Raw genomic sequence first — 16683 nt, forward strand, 5'->3', positions numbered from 1 at the left:
CCCTCCTTAAGGGGGGGGTACTGTTGTGAATTCGGTTTGTGGGCTCCCCCGGTGGTTTGTTATGGTAGTGCCTCCTATGTGCCTTCCTCCATCTCTGATTACCTGTCGCCACCCTCTAGGGGAGTTTCCTATTTAAGGCTGCTTGGCTGTTAGTCATATGCCGGCCAACAATGTGCTAGTAGCATTCTGTTGCATTCACCTGCCTCAAGTTCCAGTTCAGCTAAGTTGAATTTTGTTTCTTGTTTTTGCTATTTTTGTCCAGCTATCTGCAATGTGACTCTTCAGTGCTGGAAGCTCTTGTGGACAGAAAATTACTACTCCAGTGGCATGAGTTGTCACTGGAGTTTAAAGTAATTTCTGGATGGTGTTTTTGAATAGTGATTTTTAGGTCGACCGTGAAGTAACACTTTCCTGTCCTTCTGCTATCTAGTAAGCGGACCTCACTGTGCTAAATCTGCTGTTCATCCTACGTATGTCATTTCCTCTGAACTCACCGTCAATATCTGTGGGGGCCTACTATCATCTTTTGGGGTTCTCACTGGAGGTAAGGCAGGCCTGTATATTCCTCTTATAGGGGTAGTTAGATCTCCGGCTGGCGCGTGGTGTCTAGGGCATCGTAGGTACATCCCCCGGCTACTGTAAGTGTTGGGTCAGGTTCAGGTCACGGTCGACCTTAGTTTCCATCACCCGAGAGCTAGTCCGTTTTGTATTTTTATTCCCCTGGTCATTGGGGTAACCATAACAGGAGTCTCATGTGAAGCAGGTCAGAATGGTGTTCCAAGTCCTTCGTGCTAATTCCTTGTTTGTGAAGGGGTCTAAGTGTCTTTTCGGAGTTCAGAAGGTTTCCTTTTTGGGCTTCATTTTTTTCCCCTTCTACTATCGAGATGGATCCAGTTAAAGTCCAGGCCATTTATGATTGGACTCAGCCTACATCTGTAAAGAGCCTTCAGAAATTCCTGGGCTTTGCGAATTTTTACCGTCGCTTTATCGCTAATTTTTCTAGTGTTGTCAAACCACTGACTGATTTGACCAAGAAAGGTGCGGATGTGGTGAATTGGTCCTCTGCGGCCGTTGAGGCCTTTCAGGAGCTGAAACATCGTTTTTCTTCGGCTCCTGTGTTGTGTCAGCCAGAAGTTTCGCTCCCTTTTCAGGTCGAGGTTGATGCTTCTGAGATTGGAGCAGGGGTTGTTTTGTCTCAGAGAAGTTCTGATGGCTCTGTGATGAAGCCATGTGCTTTCTTTTCTAGAAAGTTTTCGCCTGCTGAGCGTAATTATGATGTTGGCAATCGGGAGTTGTTGGCCATGAAGTGGGCATTCGAGGAGTGGCGACATTGGCTTGAGGGCGCCAAGCATCGCGTGGTGGTCTTGACGGATCACAAGAATTTGTCTGCCAAGCGGTTGAACCCTAGACAGGCTCGATGGTCACTATTTTTCTCCCGTTTCGATTTCGTGGTTTCATACCTTCCGGGTTCTAAGAATGTGAAGGCTGATGCCCTTTCAAGGAGTTTTGTGCCTGATTCTCCGGGAGTTTCTGAGCCGGCTGGTATTCTCAAAGAGGGGGTGATTTTGTCTGCCATCTCCCCTGATTTGCGGCGGGTTCAGCAGGAGTTTCAGGCGGATAGACCTGACCGCTGTACTGCAGAGAGACTGTTTGTCCCTGATAGATGGACTAGTAGGGTTATCTCGGAGGTTCATTGTTCGGTGTTGGCTGGTCATCCTGGAATTTTTGGTACCAGAGATTTGGTGGCTAGGTCCTTTTGGTGGCCTTCCTTGTCCCGGGATGTGCGTGCTTTTGTGCAGTCCTGTGGGACTTGTGCTCGGGCGAAGCCCTGCTGTTCTCGTGCCAGTGGGTTACTTTTGCCCTTGCCGGTCCCGAAGAGGCCCTGGACGCATGTTTCCATGGATTTTATTTCAGATCTCCCTGTCTCTCAAAGGATGTCGGTCATCTGGGTGGTTTGTGATCGCTTCTCTAAGATGGTAAGATGGTCCATTTGGTACCCTTGCCTAAGTTGCCTTCATCCTCTGATTTGGTTCCGTTGTTTTTCCAGCATGTGGTTAGTTTGCATGGCATTCCGGAGAACATTGTGTCGGACAGAGGTTCCCAGTTTGTTTCGAGGTTTTGGCGGTCCTTTTGTGCTAAGATGGGCATTGATTTGTCTTTTTCTTCTGCTTTCCATCCTCAGACAAATGGCCAAACTGAGCGAACCAATCAGACTTTGGAGACCTATCTGAGATGCTTTGTTTCTGCTGATCAGGATGATTGGGTGACCTTCTTGCCATTGGCTGAGTTCGCCCTTAATAATCGGGCCAGTTCGGCTACTTTAATTTCACCTTTTTATTGTAATTCTGGTTTCCATCCTCGTTTCTCTTCAGGGCAGGTTGAGCCTTCGGACTGTCCTGGTGTGGATTCTGTGGTGGACAGGTTGCAGCAAATTTGGACTCATGTAGTGGACAATTTGACATTGTCACAGGAGAAGGCTCAACGTTTCGCTAACCGCCGTCGCCGTGTTGGTCCTCGACTTCGTGTTGGGGATCTGGTTTGGCTGTCATCTCGTTATGTTCCTATGAAGGTTTCTTCTCCTAAGTTTAAGCCTCGTTTTATTGGGCCTTATAAGATTTCTGAAATCCTCAATCCTGTGTCATTTCGTTTGGACCTTCCAGCTTCTTTTGCCATCCATAATGTGTTCCATAGGTCGTTGTTGCAGAGATATGTGGCGCCTATGGTTCCTTCCGTTGACCCTCCTGCTCCAGTGTTAGTCGAGGGAGAATTGGAGTATGTGGTGGAGAAGATTTTAGATTCTCGTATCTCGAGACGGAAACTTCAGTATCTGGTCAAATGGAAGGGCTATGGTCAGGAAGATAATTCCTGGGTTCTTGCCTCCGATGTCCATGCTGCCGATTTGGTTCGTGCCTTTCATTTGGCTCGTCCTAATCGGCCGGGGGGTTCTGCTGAGGGTTCAGTGACCTCTCCTCAAGGGGGGGGGGTACTGTTGTGAACTCTGTTCTCGAGCTCCCTTCTGTGGTCAGGAATGGTATTTCTGTGAGTTCTGTCCGTGGGTTCCCTCTGGTGGCTGAAAGTGGAGCTGCTGGGCTGGAGGTGGCTTCCTCAGCTGCATCGTTTAAGACTGGGCTGGTTCCTCTATTTAACTCTGCTCAGATCGTTACCTGATGCCAGTTGTCAATATATCTGTACTGGTTCAGATCTCACTTGGATCTCCTGATGACCTGTCTACTTCAGCAGAAGCTACGCCCCTGTTAAGCTCATTTGTTGTTCATTTGTGTGCTGAATATATTTCTGAGTACCTGCTAAGTTTTGTCCAGCTGGCTATCATGATATTGTCTCGCTAGCTGGAAGCTCTGGGTTGCAGAGTGGCACCTACCGCGCCGTGAGTCGGCGCGGGGGGTTTCTTGCTCACTCTGCGTGGCTTTTTGTAGTTTTTTGTGCTGACCGCAAAGATCCCTTTATCTATCTTCTGTCTATTTAGTAAGTCGGGCCTCCTTTGCTGAAACCTGTCTCATTCCTGTGTTTGTGCCTTCCTCTTAACTCACAGTCAATATATGTGGGGGGCTGCTCTTTTCCTTTGGGGAATTTCTCTGAGGCAAGGTGAGGCTATATTTCTCTTTAGGGGTACTTACCTCTCAGGCTGTGAAGAGTCGTCTAGGCAGAGTCAGGTACGATCCACGGCTAATTCTAGTGTGTGTGATAATAGATTAGGGCTGCGGTCAGCAGAGCTCCCACTTCCCAGAGCTCGCTCTATTTTGCAGTTTTGACTATCAGGTCATTCCCGGTGCTCCTAACCACCAGGTCCAGCCATAACAGAGATCTATATCCGGCATCCGTTGTACCCTCATTAGAAAGAGTACATACATTGACTGTCTTACTGCTGCATTTCTTTGACTGTATACATTGCTCCTTGTTATGCAATTGACAGTTAGCTTTATCCAGTTGACTTTCCAGTGTTGCAATTAACTTCTCCATTTTACTATTTTTCAGTTCTAAAGAATAAACCTGAGCTGCATGTGAAGTGAGGCTCAGTCTACACTCCTTCAATTGTTCCTCCAACTGTCTATTTCTCACAGCTAATTCATTTACATCTGATTGCAAACCATGTATTTTACTAGTTGTATTTTCAGAAATTCCAATAACAGAATCACTAATTTTGTCTATGTCCTCCTTCACTTGTAGCCTTTGCTTCCACCAATTTGCTTCTTTCAATTCAGCCAACTCTTTCATCTTCAGCAACACTGAAATTTCATTGCTTAACTTTTCCTTTTTCAATTTCTTGCTCAGCACTTTACTGTTCAACTTATTATTAAAGATTTTACATTGGGCTATCAAGTCATTGTACTGGACTTCCAAAGATTTATCGACATGGTAAACAGCAGAGGCGTACTTCTTCACAAACTTTTCCACAAACTCCATTTTCAGCAACAAACTGCAAATACTTAAAAAAACAAAATTACAAAGTGAAAGAACTAAAAACTAGACCTTACACTATAAACTTCCCAAAAGTCTCAACTCTTTGCTCCAATACTCCTACACTTAGGGTACCGTCACACAGTGCAATTTTGATCGCTACGACGGTACGATTCGTGACGTTCTAGCGATATCGTTACGATATCGCAGTGTCTGACACGCAGCAGCGATCAGGGATCCTGCTGAGAATCGTACGTCGTAGCAGATCGTTTGGAACTTTCTTTCGTCGCTTGATCACCCGCTGACATCGCTGGATCGTTGTGTGTGACAGCGATCCAGCGATGCGTTCGCTGGTAACCAGGGTAAACATCGGGTAACTAAGCGCAGGGCCGCGCTTAGTAACCCGATGTTTACCGTGGTTACCAGCGTAAAAGTAAAAAAAAACAAACCGTACATGCTCACCATCTGATGTCCGTCCGGTCCCTTGCCGTCCGCTTCCCGCTCTGACTGTCTGCCGGCCGGAAAGTGAGAGCAGATCACAGCGGTGACGTCACCGCTGCACTCTGCTCTCACTGTACGGCCGGATCTGTCAGAGCAGGAAGCGGACGGCAAGGGACCGGACGGACATCAGATGGTGAGCATGTACGGTTTTTTTTTTTTACTTTTACGCTGGTAACCACGGTAAACATCGGGTTACTAAGCGCGGCCCTGCGCTTAGTTACCCGATGTTTACCCTGGTTACCAGCGAACGCATCGCTGGATCGCTGTCACACACAACGATCCAGCGATGTCAGCGGGTGATCAAGCGACGAAAGAAAGACTTCGGCATCGCTCCAGCGCCGTGATTGCAACGTGTGACTGCAGTCTACGACGCTGGAGCGATAATCATACGATCGCTGCGACGTCACGGATCGTGCCGTCGTAGCGATCAAAATTGCACTGTGTGACGGTACCCTTAGAAAACACAGATCCAATTCTGATATAAAATACTGTCCTATCTACAAAAGATATTTCCCTCTTGCTAAATGCAGCCAACAACAAACTGTCAATACAACACAATATGCACAAGCACACAAAATAATCTACAAGGAAATTCTTTACCCACCAATATTTTCTTTTAAATCAAGATCCAGACTCCTCGATTCTTTGGTTTCCACACTTTTTCCAAATGTGAAATAAAGCAGATTAATTTCTTGCGGATTCTCTGTGGAATTTAATCATAGTCCCGTCTGGGGTGCCAAATGTAGAATCTGCTGAGTTTTGGGATGCAGTTAATACTAATTAACAAGAACTACTGGATCTTTAAAAGGGGGTTTATTACAAACAAGGTATTTACAATGGCATACACAAGGGAAGTCTAACTAAGGGACAAGGGTAAATGAAAGGGAAGAGGTAATAGGAGAGGGTAGAGGAAACTGGGTGTCACGGGAGTACTGGGTAGACTAAGGCTGGTTACCCGGGCCCCTGCGATATCCCTCAAGCTAGGGAAACCCTGTCTGTCCCTTTCCCAGAAGTTACACCAAAGGTGTGCATGTCTGGGCCGCCAAGCCTGACCCTGTCTCCTGTTTCAGCCCTAAGGTGAAACAACCACCCACCACCCAGTGAAGAGACCACACACCAATCCCCACAGAAAGCACAGACAGGGAAAACTGAAAAACGCACCACGCCGCAGACACACAGGAATACACTATAATGTGCACAGGGCAAAACAAATACAAATATAGGAAGGAGGAATATGACAAAGGATAATACACCACCAGATACGATATTCCTACAACAACACCACCACTCCAGACCAGAATCACTTGGCACAAAGCACAAGCTATAATCGGCGAAGCCCAAAGTCCAGTACGACTATTTAAAGGCCGTGGGCGTGACCCAGCCTCCAACCAAATAACCAGCTAGATTAACCCCGAGCAAGCTGGATAAAATCTAGCCGACGCCACTGAGCGTGTAGTGGACGTATGTGGAATTACCGCTGTCTGTCGGACGCCCTAGTGTGAACAGCATCCGACATGACAGTACCCGGCCTTCTACGAGGGACCCCAGGGCCCTCACGACTTATAGGACCCGGCTTGTCCGGATGGCGGCGGTGAAACATGATGACCAGCTGGTCCGCATGTATGTCCGAGGCTGGTACCCAGGACCTCTCTTCCGGCCCATAACCAAGCCAATGTACCAGGTACTGTAATGTGCGGCGCACTACTCGAGAGTCAACCACCTTGGAGACTTCAAACTCCAAATTGCCATCCACCAAGACTGGAGGTGGCATAGGCGCCGTGTCCACAGAACCCACCACCTTTTTTAATAAAGATCTGTGGAACACGTGTATTTTATATACCGTAGGGAGAATCAAACGGTAGGCTACCGGGTTAATGATGGCGGCAACCCTAAATGGACCAATAAACCTTGGATCCAATTTCAAGGATGGAATCTTGAGTTTTATGTTTTTTGTGGACAACCACACCCAGTCACCCACACTCAGGTCCGGACCTGTCACACGTTTACTGTTAGCCACTCGTTTGTACCTTGCACCTACGCTTAGCAAGCGCTGTTTCACTCTCCTCCACAAGGATGCCAGTTGTGCTCCTAACTGGTCCTCCTCCGGGATGCCAGTAGAACCCCCCTGATGCAGAGTACAAAACTGAGGATGGAGCCCGTAAACACAAAAGAACGGGGACTCCCTAGACGATTCCTGACGGTGATTATTTATAGCAAACTCAGCCAAAGGAAGGAACATCGACCACTCCTCCTGATTGTCAGAAACAAAACAGCGTAAGTTCTGCTCCAAATTCTGGTTCATACGCTCGGTCTGACCATTTGACTGAGGATGAAACGCAGAAGAATTCGACAACTTGATCCCCAGCCGTGAGCAAAAAGCTTTCCAAAATTTTGCCACAAACTGAGTACCCCTATCAGACACAATTTCAGACGAGACCCCTTGAAGTCTGACCACCTCCTGCACAAATACCTGAGCCAGAGTCTTAGCGTTAGGCAACGAAGGCAAAGACACAAAATGCGACATCTTTGAGAACCGATCAACAACCACCAGAATGACCGTGTTCCCAGCAGAGGAGGGCAAATCTGTGATAAAATCCATGGAAATCTCTGTCCATGGCCTACTGGGTACCCCGAGAGGATGTAGTGTGCCAGCAGGACGAGAGCGAGACGTCTTAGCCCTAGCGCACGTGGTACATGCTGATACGTACGAGACCACGTCCTGTTGGATTTTGGGCCACCAAAACCGACGCGACACCAACTCCAAGGTACCCCTTACCCCTGGGTGGCCAGCCAGGACAGCATCATGATGCTCACCCAACACCTTTAGGCGAAGATGGAGCGGTACAAACGATTTATTAATGGGAAGCTCTGGTGGTACCTCCTCCTGAGCCTCGGCAATCTCAGCCTCAACCTCTGTCGTGAGAGCCAAGACCACTACACCCTTTTGGAGGATGGGTACCGGATCTTCCCGAGGTTCTCCCCCCGGAAAACACCTGGACAAAGCATCCGCCTTAGTGTTCTTAGACCCAGGTCGGTACGTAACAAAAAAGTTGAACCACGTGAAAAACAATGCCCAGCGAGCCTGCCTGGGGGACAGACGCTTGGCTGACTCCAAATACAGCAGATTTTTATGGTCGGTGATAACTGTAACCTGATGGACCGACCCCTCCAATAAGTGTCGCCATTCCTCAAAAGCCAACTTGATATCCAACAACTCCCTGTTGCCGATATCGTAATTACGTTGGGCAGACGACAGCTTCTTGGAAAAGAAGGCGCAAGGGCGCAACTCGCCCAAGGATGAGCCTTGTGACAGCACCGCCCCCACTCCAACCTCAGACGCATCAACTTCCACGGTAAATGGTTTTGATACGTCCGGTTGCACCAGAATGGGGGCCGAAGCAAAACTGTTCTTCAGAAATTCAAATGCGCGCACAGCAGCCTGAGGCCAGGCGGAGAAATTGGTACCCTTTTTCGCCATGTCAGTAAGCGGTTTAGCAATGGTAGAAAAATCCTTGATAAATTTTCTATAATAGTTGGAAAACCCAAGGAACCGCTGGAGTGCTTTTAGGTTATCAGGCCGTTCCCAATGCAGCACCGCTTGCACCTTAGCGGCGTCCATTTTAAACCCTGAAGCAGACACAATATAACCCAAGAAAGGCAACTCCTGAACCGAAAATACACATTTCTCAAGTTTAGCATAGAGCTTATTTTCCCTGAGTAGCTGTAACACCTGCCTCACGTGCTCTAAATGAGTATCACGGTTGCATGAATAAATGAGAATGTCATCTAGGTACACAATAACGAATTTCCCCAGAACATGCCAGAATACATCATTTATGAAATGTTGAAAAACTGCAGGCGCGTTTGTCAACCCAAATGGCATCACCAAATTTTCAAAATGACCCTCAGGAGTATTAAAAGCCGTCTTCCACTCATCACCTTGACGGACTCTTATGAGGTTGTACGCCCCCCTGAGGTCAAGCTTGGAAAACCACTTAGCACCAGCCACCTGGTTGAACAAATCAGGTATCAGTGGCATAGAGTATGGATCACGAACCGTAATCTGGTTTAACTCCCTGAAATCCAGACACGGGCGTAGTCCGCCATCTTTCTTTTTAATGAAGAACCCCGCTGCCACCGGCGAGGACGAAGGCCTGATGTGCCCTTTGCTCAGACTCTCAGCAATGTAGTCTTTTAACGCTTGCCTCTCAGGACCAGAGATGTTGAACATCCTAGCTTTCGGCAATTCGGCCCCTGGTTTAAACCTACTAGTACAGTCATATGGGCGATGTGGTGGCAATTCTGAGCAACCCTTCTCTGAGAACACATCCACAAAATCCAGCAGTGACTCAGGTATGCTTGGAGTCACAGCGGACACACATGTGGCCAGGCAATTCTCCTGGCAAAATCCGCTCCACTGAATTATGTCCTGAGTTTTCCAGTCAATAACCGGGTTGTGCATAGATAACCATGGAAAACCCAGAAACATTTGTGCAGGAAGATTACTGAGCACCCTACATGTAACCTGCTCAGAATGTAGGACCCCAATGTGGAGTTTCACCTCAGCCACAAACTCAGTAATCTTCCCCTGTGGGAGAGGGGTAGCATTGATGGTGACCACCCGGAAAGGAATAGGCAATTTTTCGACCGTGAACCCGGCCGTGCGCAAATTCCTCATTAATGAGATTAGTGGCAGAACCACTATCCACACAAACAGTGATTGGCAGCTCTCTGCCAGCGACCATAACTCTGGCAGGGAGCATACATTGAGAGACCACCATGGAGGATATGCATAAGCTCAGATTGGCCTCCTCCACACCCTCTGAGCTTAGTAGTTTTCTGCCATTGCGCTTTTCTTAGAAAACAGAGGACAAGCATTTACATAATGCCCCTTTTTACCACAACAAAAACAGGCTCCCTGCTTCCTGAGCGAGGGGGCTTGCTGACGTGACACCCCTGCGATTTGCATAGGCTCCGTGGTCTCACCTGCAGCAACCTCACGTGCACCTACGACCTCCCCCATAGGCGGCATCTCTAGCGCCCCCTGACGCAAACGGCGATCAATGCGGACAACAAGACTCATGGCAGACTCTAGAGAAGCAGGAGTCTCATACATCAGAAGGGCTTGTTTAACCCTTCTCGAAACCCTATATACAAACTGACTCCGCAGCGCCGGGTCATTCCATTGTGTGTCCACCGCCCAACGGCGAAATTCAGAACAGTAATTCTCCGCCATTCGCTCCCCCTGGCGGAGAGCACGTGTTTTAGATTCTGCTAGAGCCAATCTGTCAGGATCATCATATATGAGTCCAAGAGCAGAAAAAAAACCTCTCCACTGAGTTAAATGCAGCTGAATCAGAAGGTAATGAAAACGCCCATGCTTGGGGATCTCCGTTCAGTAATGACAAAACCAAGCCCACACGCTGAGCCTAATTACCTGAGGAAAGCGGGCGCATACGAAAATATAATTTGCAAAATTCACGGAAAAGAACAAATTTACTGCGTTCCCCAGCAAACCTCTCAGGTAAAGGGATTTTTGGCTCTGCAACTCTACCTGCAGTTTCCACTTGCACATTAGACACCACAAGACCCTGTTGCTGAACTGCCCCCTTCAATTCAGTGACCTGTAAGGACAGCGCCTCCAACTGGAGGGTTATTGAAGTCATGGGATCCATGACATAAAAAAACCTTTCTTTTTTTTTTTTTTCTATTTGGGCCGATTATAATGTCACGGGAGTACTGGGTAGACTAAGGCTGGTTACCCGGGCCCCTGCGATATCCCTCAGGCTAGGGAAACCCTGTTTGTCCCTTTCCCAGAAGTTACACTAAAGGTGTGCATGTCTGGGCCGCCAGGCCTGACCCTGTCTCCTGTTTCAGCCCTAAGCTGAAACCACCACCCGCCTGTTATGATCCGGTGACCTTGGAGCTGCATGAGAGACTTTCTCAGGAGTAGGTGGTACCTGTACTGACCGCAAACCCTAAACTAACACCGCAACTAGAAGTAGCCGTGGGATGTACCTAACACGTCCTAGACACCTCGACACAGCCGGAGGATTAAATACCCCTATAGATGGAAATAGAATTCTATCTTGCTTCAGAGCAGAACCCCAAAGGATAGGCAGCCCCCCACAAATATTGACTGTGAGTATAAGAGGAAAGACACACGCAGGCAGAAAAACAGGATTTAGCAAAAGAGGCACTTCTAGCTAAATAGAAAAGGATAGGACAGAATTCTAAGCGGTCAGTATTAAAATCCTAAAAATATCCACAGCAGATGATACAAATATTCTACATCTAACTAAAGACATAGAAAGTATATCTGCATCTCCAGAGAATCCAGCATGACTGAAAAATCCAAACAAAGTCTAAGCTGGACAAAAACACAATGAATTGCACTGAATTGCAAAGCACACTGCATGTGTGCACAGAGACAAAAAACAGACACTTATCTTAGCTGAATTGGCAGCAGGGCATGAGGAACCAGAGAGAGATGCAATCCCTCCATGAACCATGGACAACTGGCAAGGACTCATGGATCCTGCACACCTAAATACCTAATAGAGCTGCAATCAGCAGAAACACCTGCCCTGGATTACAACCCCAAGACAACTGCACTACCACCAACAACCACCGGAGGGAGCCCAAGAGCAGAATTCACAACAGTACCCCCCCTTGAAGAGGGGTCACCGAACCCTCACCAGAGCCCCCAGGCCGATCAGGACGAGCCAGATGAAAGGCACGGACCAAATCAGCAGCATGGACATCAGAGGCAAAAACCCAAGAATTATCCTCCTGGCCATAACCCTTCCATTTGACAAGGTACTGAAGCCTCCGCCTCGAAAAGCAAGAATCCAAAATCTTCTCAACCACATACTCCAACTCCCCATCAACCAACACAGGAGCAGGAGGATCAACAGAGGGAACAACGGGCACCACATATTTCCGCCATAAAGATCTATGGAAAACATTATGGATGGCAAAAGAGGCCGGAAGGGATAATCTCAGATATCCTATAAGGACCAATAAACCGAAGCTTAAAACTTAGGAGAAGAAACCTTCATAGGAACATGACGGGAAGACAACCAGACCAAATCCCCAACCCGAAGCCGGGAACCAACACACCGACGACGGTTAGCAAAACGCTGAGCCTCCTCCTGAGACAACACCAAATTGTCCACCACATGAGCCCAAATCTGCTGCAACCTGTCAACCACAGAATCCACACTAGGACAATCAGAAGGTTCAACTTGCCCCGAAGAAAAACGAGGCTGAAAACCAAAATTACAAAAGAAGGGCGAAACCAAGGTAGCCGAACTAGCTCGATTATTAAGGGCAAACTCGGCCAATGGCAAGAAAGCCACCCAATCATCCTGATCAGCAGACACAAAGCATCTCAAATAATTTTCCAAAGTCTGATTAGTTCGCTCGGTCTGGCCATTTGTCTGAGGATGAAATGCGGAAGAAAAAGACAAATCAATGCCCAGCCTAGCACAAAAGGCCCGCCAAAACCTAGAAACAAACTGGGAACCTCTATCGGACACAATATTCTCCGGAATACCATGCAAACGAACCACATGCTGAAAAAACAACGGAACCAAATCAGAAGAGGAAGGTAATTTAGGCAAAGGCACCAAATGAACCATCTTAGAAAACCGGTCACAAACCACCCAGATAACCGACATCCTCTGGGAAACCGGAAGATCTGAAATAAAATCCATAGAAATATGCGTCCAGGGCCTCTCAGGGACCGGCAAAGGCAAAAGCAACCCACTAGCACGGGAACAACAAGGCTTGGCCCGCGCACAAGTCCCACAGGACTGCACAAAAGAACGCACATCACGCGACAAAGGCCACCAAAAGGACCTACCAACCAAATCTCTGGCACCAAAAATACCAGGATGGCCAGCCAACACAGAACAATGAACCTCAGAAATCACTCTACTAGTCCATCTATCAGGAACAAACAGTTTCCCCACTGGACAGCGGTCAGGTTTGTCAGCCTGAAATTCCTGCAGAACCCGTCGCAAATCAGGGGAAATGGCAGAAAGGAACACCCCTTCCTTCAGAATGCCGACCGGCTCAAGTACCTCAGGAGAATCAGGCAAAAAACTCCTAGAGAGGGCATCAGCCTTAACATTCTTAGAACCCGGAAGATACGAGACCACGAAATCAAAACGGGAGAAAAACAGGGACCATTGAGCCTGTCTAGGATTTAGCCGTTTGGCGGATTCGAGGTAAATCAGATTTTTATGATCGGTCAAGACCACAATACGGTGCTTGGCTCCCTCAAGCCAATGTCGCCATTCCTCAAATGCCCACTTCATAGCCAACAACTCCCGATTGCCGACATCATAATTGCGTTCAGCAGGTGAAAACTTACGGGAAAAGAAGGCACACGGTTTCATCAAAGAACCATCAGAATTCCTCTGAGACAAAACGGCCCCTGCCCCAATCTCAGAAGCGTCAACCTCAACCTGAAACGGAAGAGAAACATCTGGCTGACGCAACACCGGGGCAGAAGTAAATCGGCGTTTAAGCTCCTGAAAGGCAGAGACAGCCACAGAGGACCAATTCGTTACATCAGCGCCTTTCTTCGTCAAATCGGTCAGGGGTTTAACCACACTGGAGAAGTTAGCAATGAAATGGCGATAAAAATTAGCAAAGCCCAAAAATTTCTGAAGGCTCTTCACGGATGTGGGCTGAATCCAATCATGAATGGCCTGAACCTTAACCGGATCCATCTCTATAGATGAGGGAGAAAAAATGAAGCCCAAAAAAGAAACCTTCTGCACTCCAAAGAGACACTTAGACCCCTTCACAAACAAAGCATTATCACGAAGGATCTGAAATACCATCCTGACCTGTTTCACATGAGACTCCCAATCATCGGAAAAAATTAAGATGTCATCCAAATATACAATCATGAATTTATCAAGATAATTCCAGAAGATATCATGCATGAAGGACTGAAAAACAGATGGAGCATTAGAGAGCCCGAATGGCATCACAAGGTATTCAAAATGGCCTTCGAGCGTATTAAACGCAGTTTTCCATTCGTCACCCTGCTTAATACGAACAAGATTATATGCCCCCCGAAGGTCAATTTTAGTAAACCAACTAGCCCCCTTAATCCTGGCAAACAAATCGGAAAGCAAAGGTAAAGGGTATTGAAACTTGACCGTGATCTTATTCAAGAGGCGATAATCAATACAGGGTCTCAAGGAGCCACCCTTCTTAGCAACAAAAAAAAATCCCGCTCCCAACGGTGAAGAAGATGGCCGAATATGCCCTTTCTCCAAAGACTCCTTAACATAACTCCGCATGGAGGTATGTTCCGGCACAGACAGGTTGAAAAGTCGGCCCTTAGGAAACTTACAGCCTGGAATCAAGTCAATAGCACAATCACAGTCCCTATGCGGTGGAAGGGAACTGGACTTGAGCTCATCGAATACATCCTGAAAATCAGACAAAAACTCTGGAACTTCAGAAGAGGAGGAAGAGGAGATTGACATCACAGGAACGTCATTATGAACCCCCTGACAACCCCAACTAGTCACAGACATAGACTTCCAATCCAACACAGGATTATGTATCTGCAACCATGGAAAACCCAGCACAATAGCATCATGCAAATTATGCAACACCAGAAAACGACAATCTTCCTGATGGGCTTGCGCCATGCACATGGTCACCTGTGTCCAAAACTGGGGTTTATTTTTAGCCAAAGGTGTGGCATCAATGCCCCTTAAAGGAATAGGGTTCTGCAAAGACTGCAAGGGGAAACCACAACGCCTGGCAAATTCAAAGTCCATTAAGTTCAAAGCGGCGCCTGTATCCACAAACGCCATGACAGAAAATGACGACAATGAGCAGATCAAGGTCACAGATAACAGAAATTTAGGTTGTACAGTTCCGATGGTAACTGAGCAAACGATTCTCTTTGTACACTTTGGGCAGACTGAAATGACATGAGAAGCATCGCCACAATAAAAACACAACCTATTCTGACGTATGAATCCTTGTTGTTCCGTTCTAGACAGAATCCTATCACACTGCATAGGCTCAGGCATCTGCTCTGAGGACCACGCCACAGCACGCACAGTTCTGCGCTCCCGCAAGCGCCGATCAATCTGAATGGCCAGAGACATAGAATCACTCAGACCAACAGGTGTGGGAAACCCCACCATAACATCTTTAACAGATTCAGAAAGACCCTTTCTGAAAATTGCCGCCAAAGCATCCTCATTCCATTTAGTCAGCACAGACCATTTTCTAAATTTCTGACAATACAATTCTGCCGCTTCTTGACCCTGAAACAGGGCCAACAAGGTCTTCTCCGCTTGAATTTGGTTCATCATATAATAATCCTAGAGCCTGAAAAAAGGCATCTACATTAAGCAAGGCCGGATTCCCAGATTCCAGGGAAAATGCCCAATCCTGAGGGTCGCAACGCAGCAGGGATATGACAATTTTAACCTGCTGAATGGGATCACCAGAGGAACGAGGCTTCAGAGCAAAAAACAGTTTACAGTTGTTTTTAAAACTCAAAAATTTGGACCTGTCCCCAAAAAACAAATCAGGAGTAGGAATCCTAGGCTCTAAAAGCGGAGTCTGAACAATATAATCAGAAATACCCTGTACCCTAGCAGCAAGCTGGTCTACTCGAGAAACTAATCCCTGAACATCCATGCTAGCACAAGACTCCTCAGTCACCCAGAGGAAAAGAGGGAAGAAAAGACAAAGCAGGCTACAGAAAAAAAAATGGCTCTTTCTTCCCTTCTTCTGAGATGCATTTAACTCTTTGTTGGCCAGTTGTACTGTTATGATCCGGTGACCTTGGAGCTGCATGAGAGACTTTCTCAGGAGTAGGTGGTACCTGTACTGACCGCAAACCCTAAACTAACACCGCAGCTAGAAGTAGCCGTGGGATGTACCTAACACGTCCTAGACACCTCGACACAGCCGGAGGATTAAATACCCCTATAGATGGAAATGGAATTCTATCTTGCCTCAGAGCAGAACCCCAAAGGATAGGCAGCCCCCCACAAATATTGACTGTGAGTATAAGAGGAAAGACACACGCAGGCAGAAAAACAGGATTTAGCAAAAGAGGCACTTCTAGCTAAATAGAAAAGGATAGGACAGAATTCTAAGCGGTCAGTATTAAAATCCTAAAAATATCCACAGCAGATGATACAAATATTCTACATCTAACTAAAGACATAGAAAGTATATCTGCATCTCCAGAGAATCCAGCATGACTGAAAAATCCAAACAAAGTCTAAGCTGGACAAAAACACAATGAATTGCACTGAATTGCAAAGCACACTGCATGTGTGCACAGAGACAAAAAACAGACACTTATCTTAGCTGAATTGGCAGCAGGGCATGAGGAACCAGAGAGAGATGCAATCCCTCCATGAACCATGGACAACTGGCAAGGACTCATGGATCCTGCACACCTAAATACCTAATAGAGCTGCAATCAGCAGAAACACCTGCCCTGGATTACAACCCCAAGACAACTGCACTACCACCAACAACCACCGGAGGGAGCCCAAGAGCAGAATTCACAACACCCGCCACCCAGTGAAGAGACCACACACCAATCCCCACAGAGAGCACAGACAGGGAAAACTGAAAAACTAACCACGCCGCAGACACACAGGAATACACTATAATGTGCACAGGGCAAAACAAATACAAATATAGGAAGGAGGAATATGACAAAGGATAATACACCACCAGATACGATATTCCTACAAG

General features: G+C 47.2%; 1 protein-coding gene across 1 annotated transcript in view; it reads right to left on the minus strand.

The window, feature by feature from the left end:
* Positions 1–16683, minus strand: part of LOC143803686 (posterior protein-like) — a 47309-nt gene that overhangs the window by 16531 nt on the left and 14095 nt on the right. The window contains exon 4 of the mRNA XM_077281464.1: positions 3818–4444. Within this exon, the coding sequence (XP_077137579.1) occupies positions 3818–4444 (627 nt within the window). The remainder of the gene's footprint in view (positions 1–3817; positions 4445–16683) is intronic.

The sequence above is a fragment of the Ranitomeya variabilis genome, chromosome 2 (assembly GCF_051348905.1).
Source record: "Ranitomeya variabilis isolate aRanVar5 chromosome 2, aRanVar5.hap1, whole genome shotgun sequence".
In the NCBI taxonomy this organism is placed as follows: Eukaryota; Metazoa; Chordata; class Amphibia; order Anura; family Dendrobatidae; genus Ranitomeya; species Ranitomeya variabilis.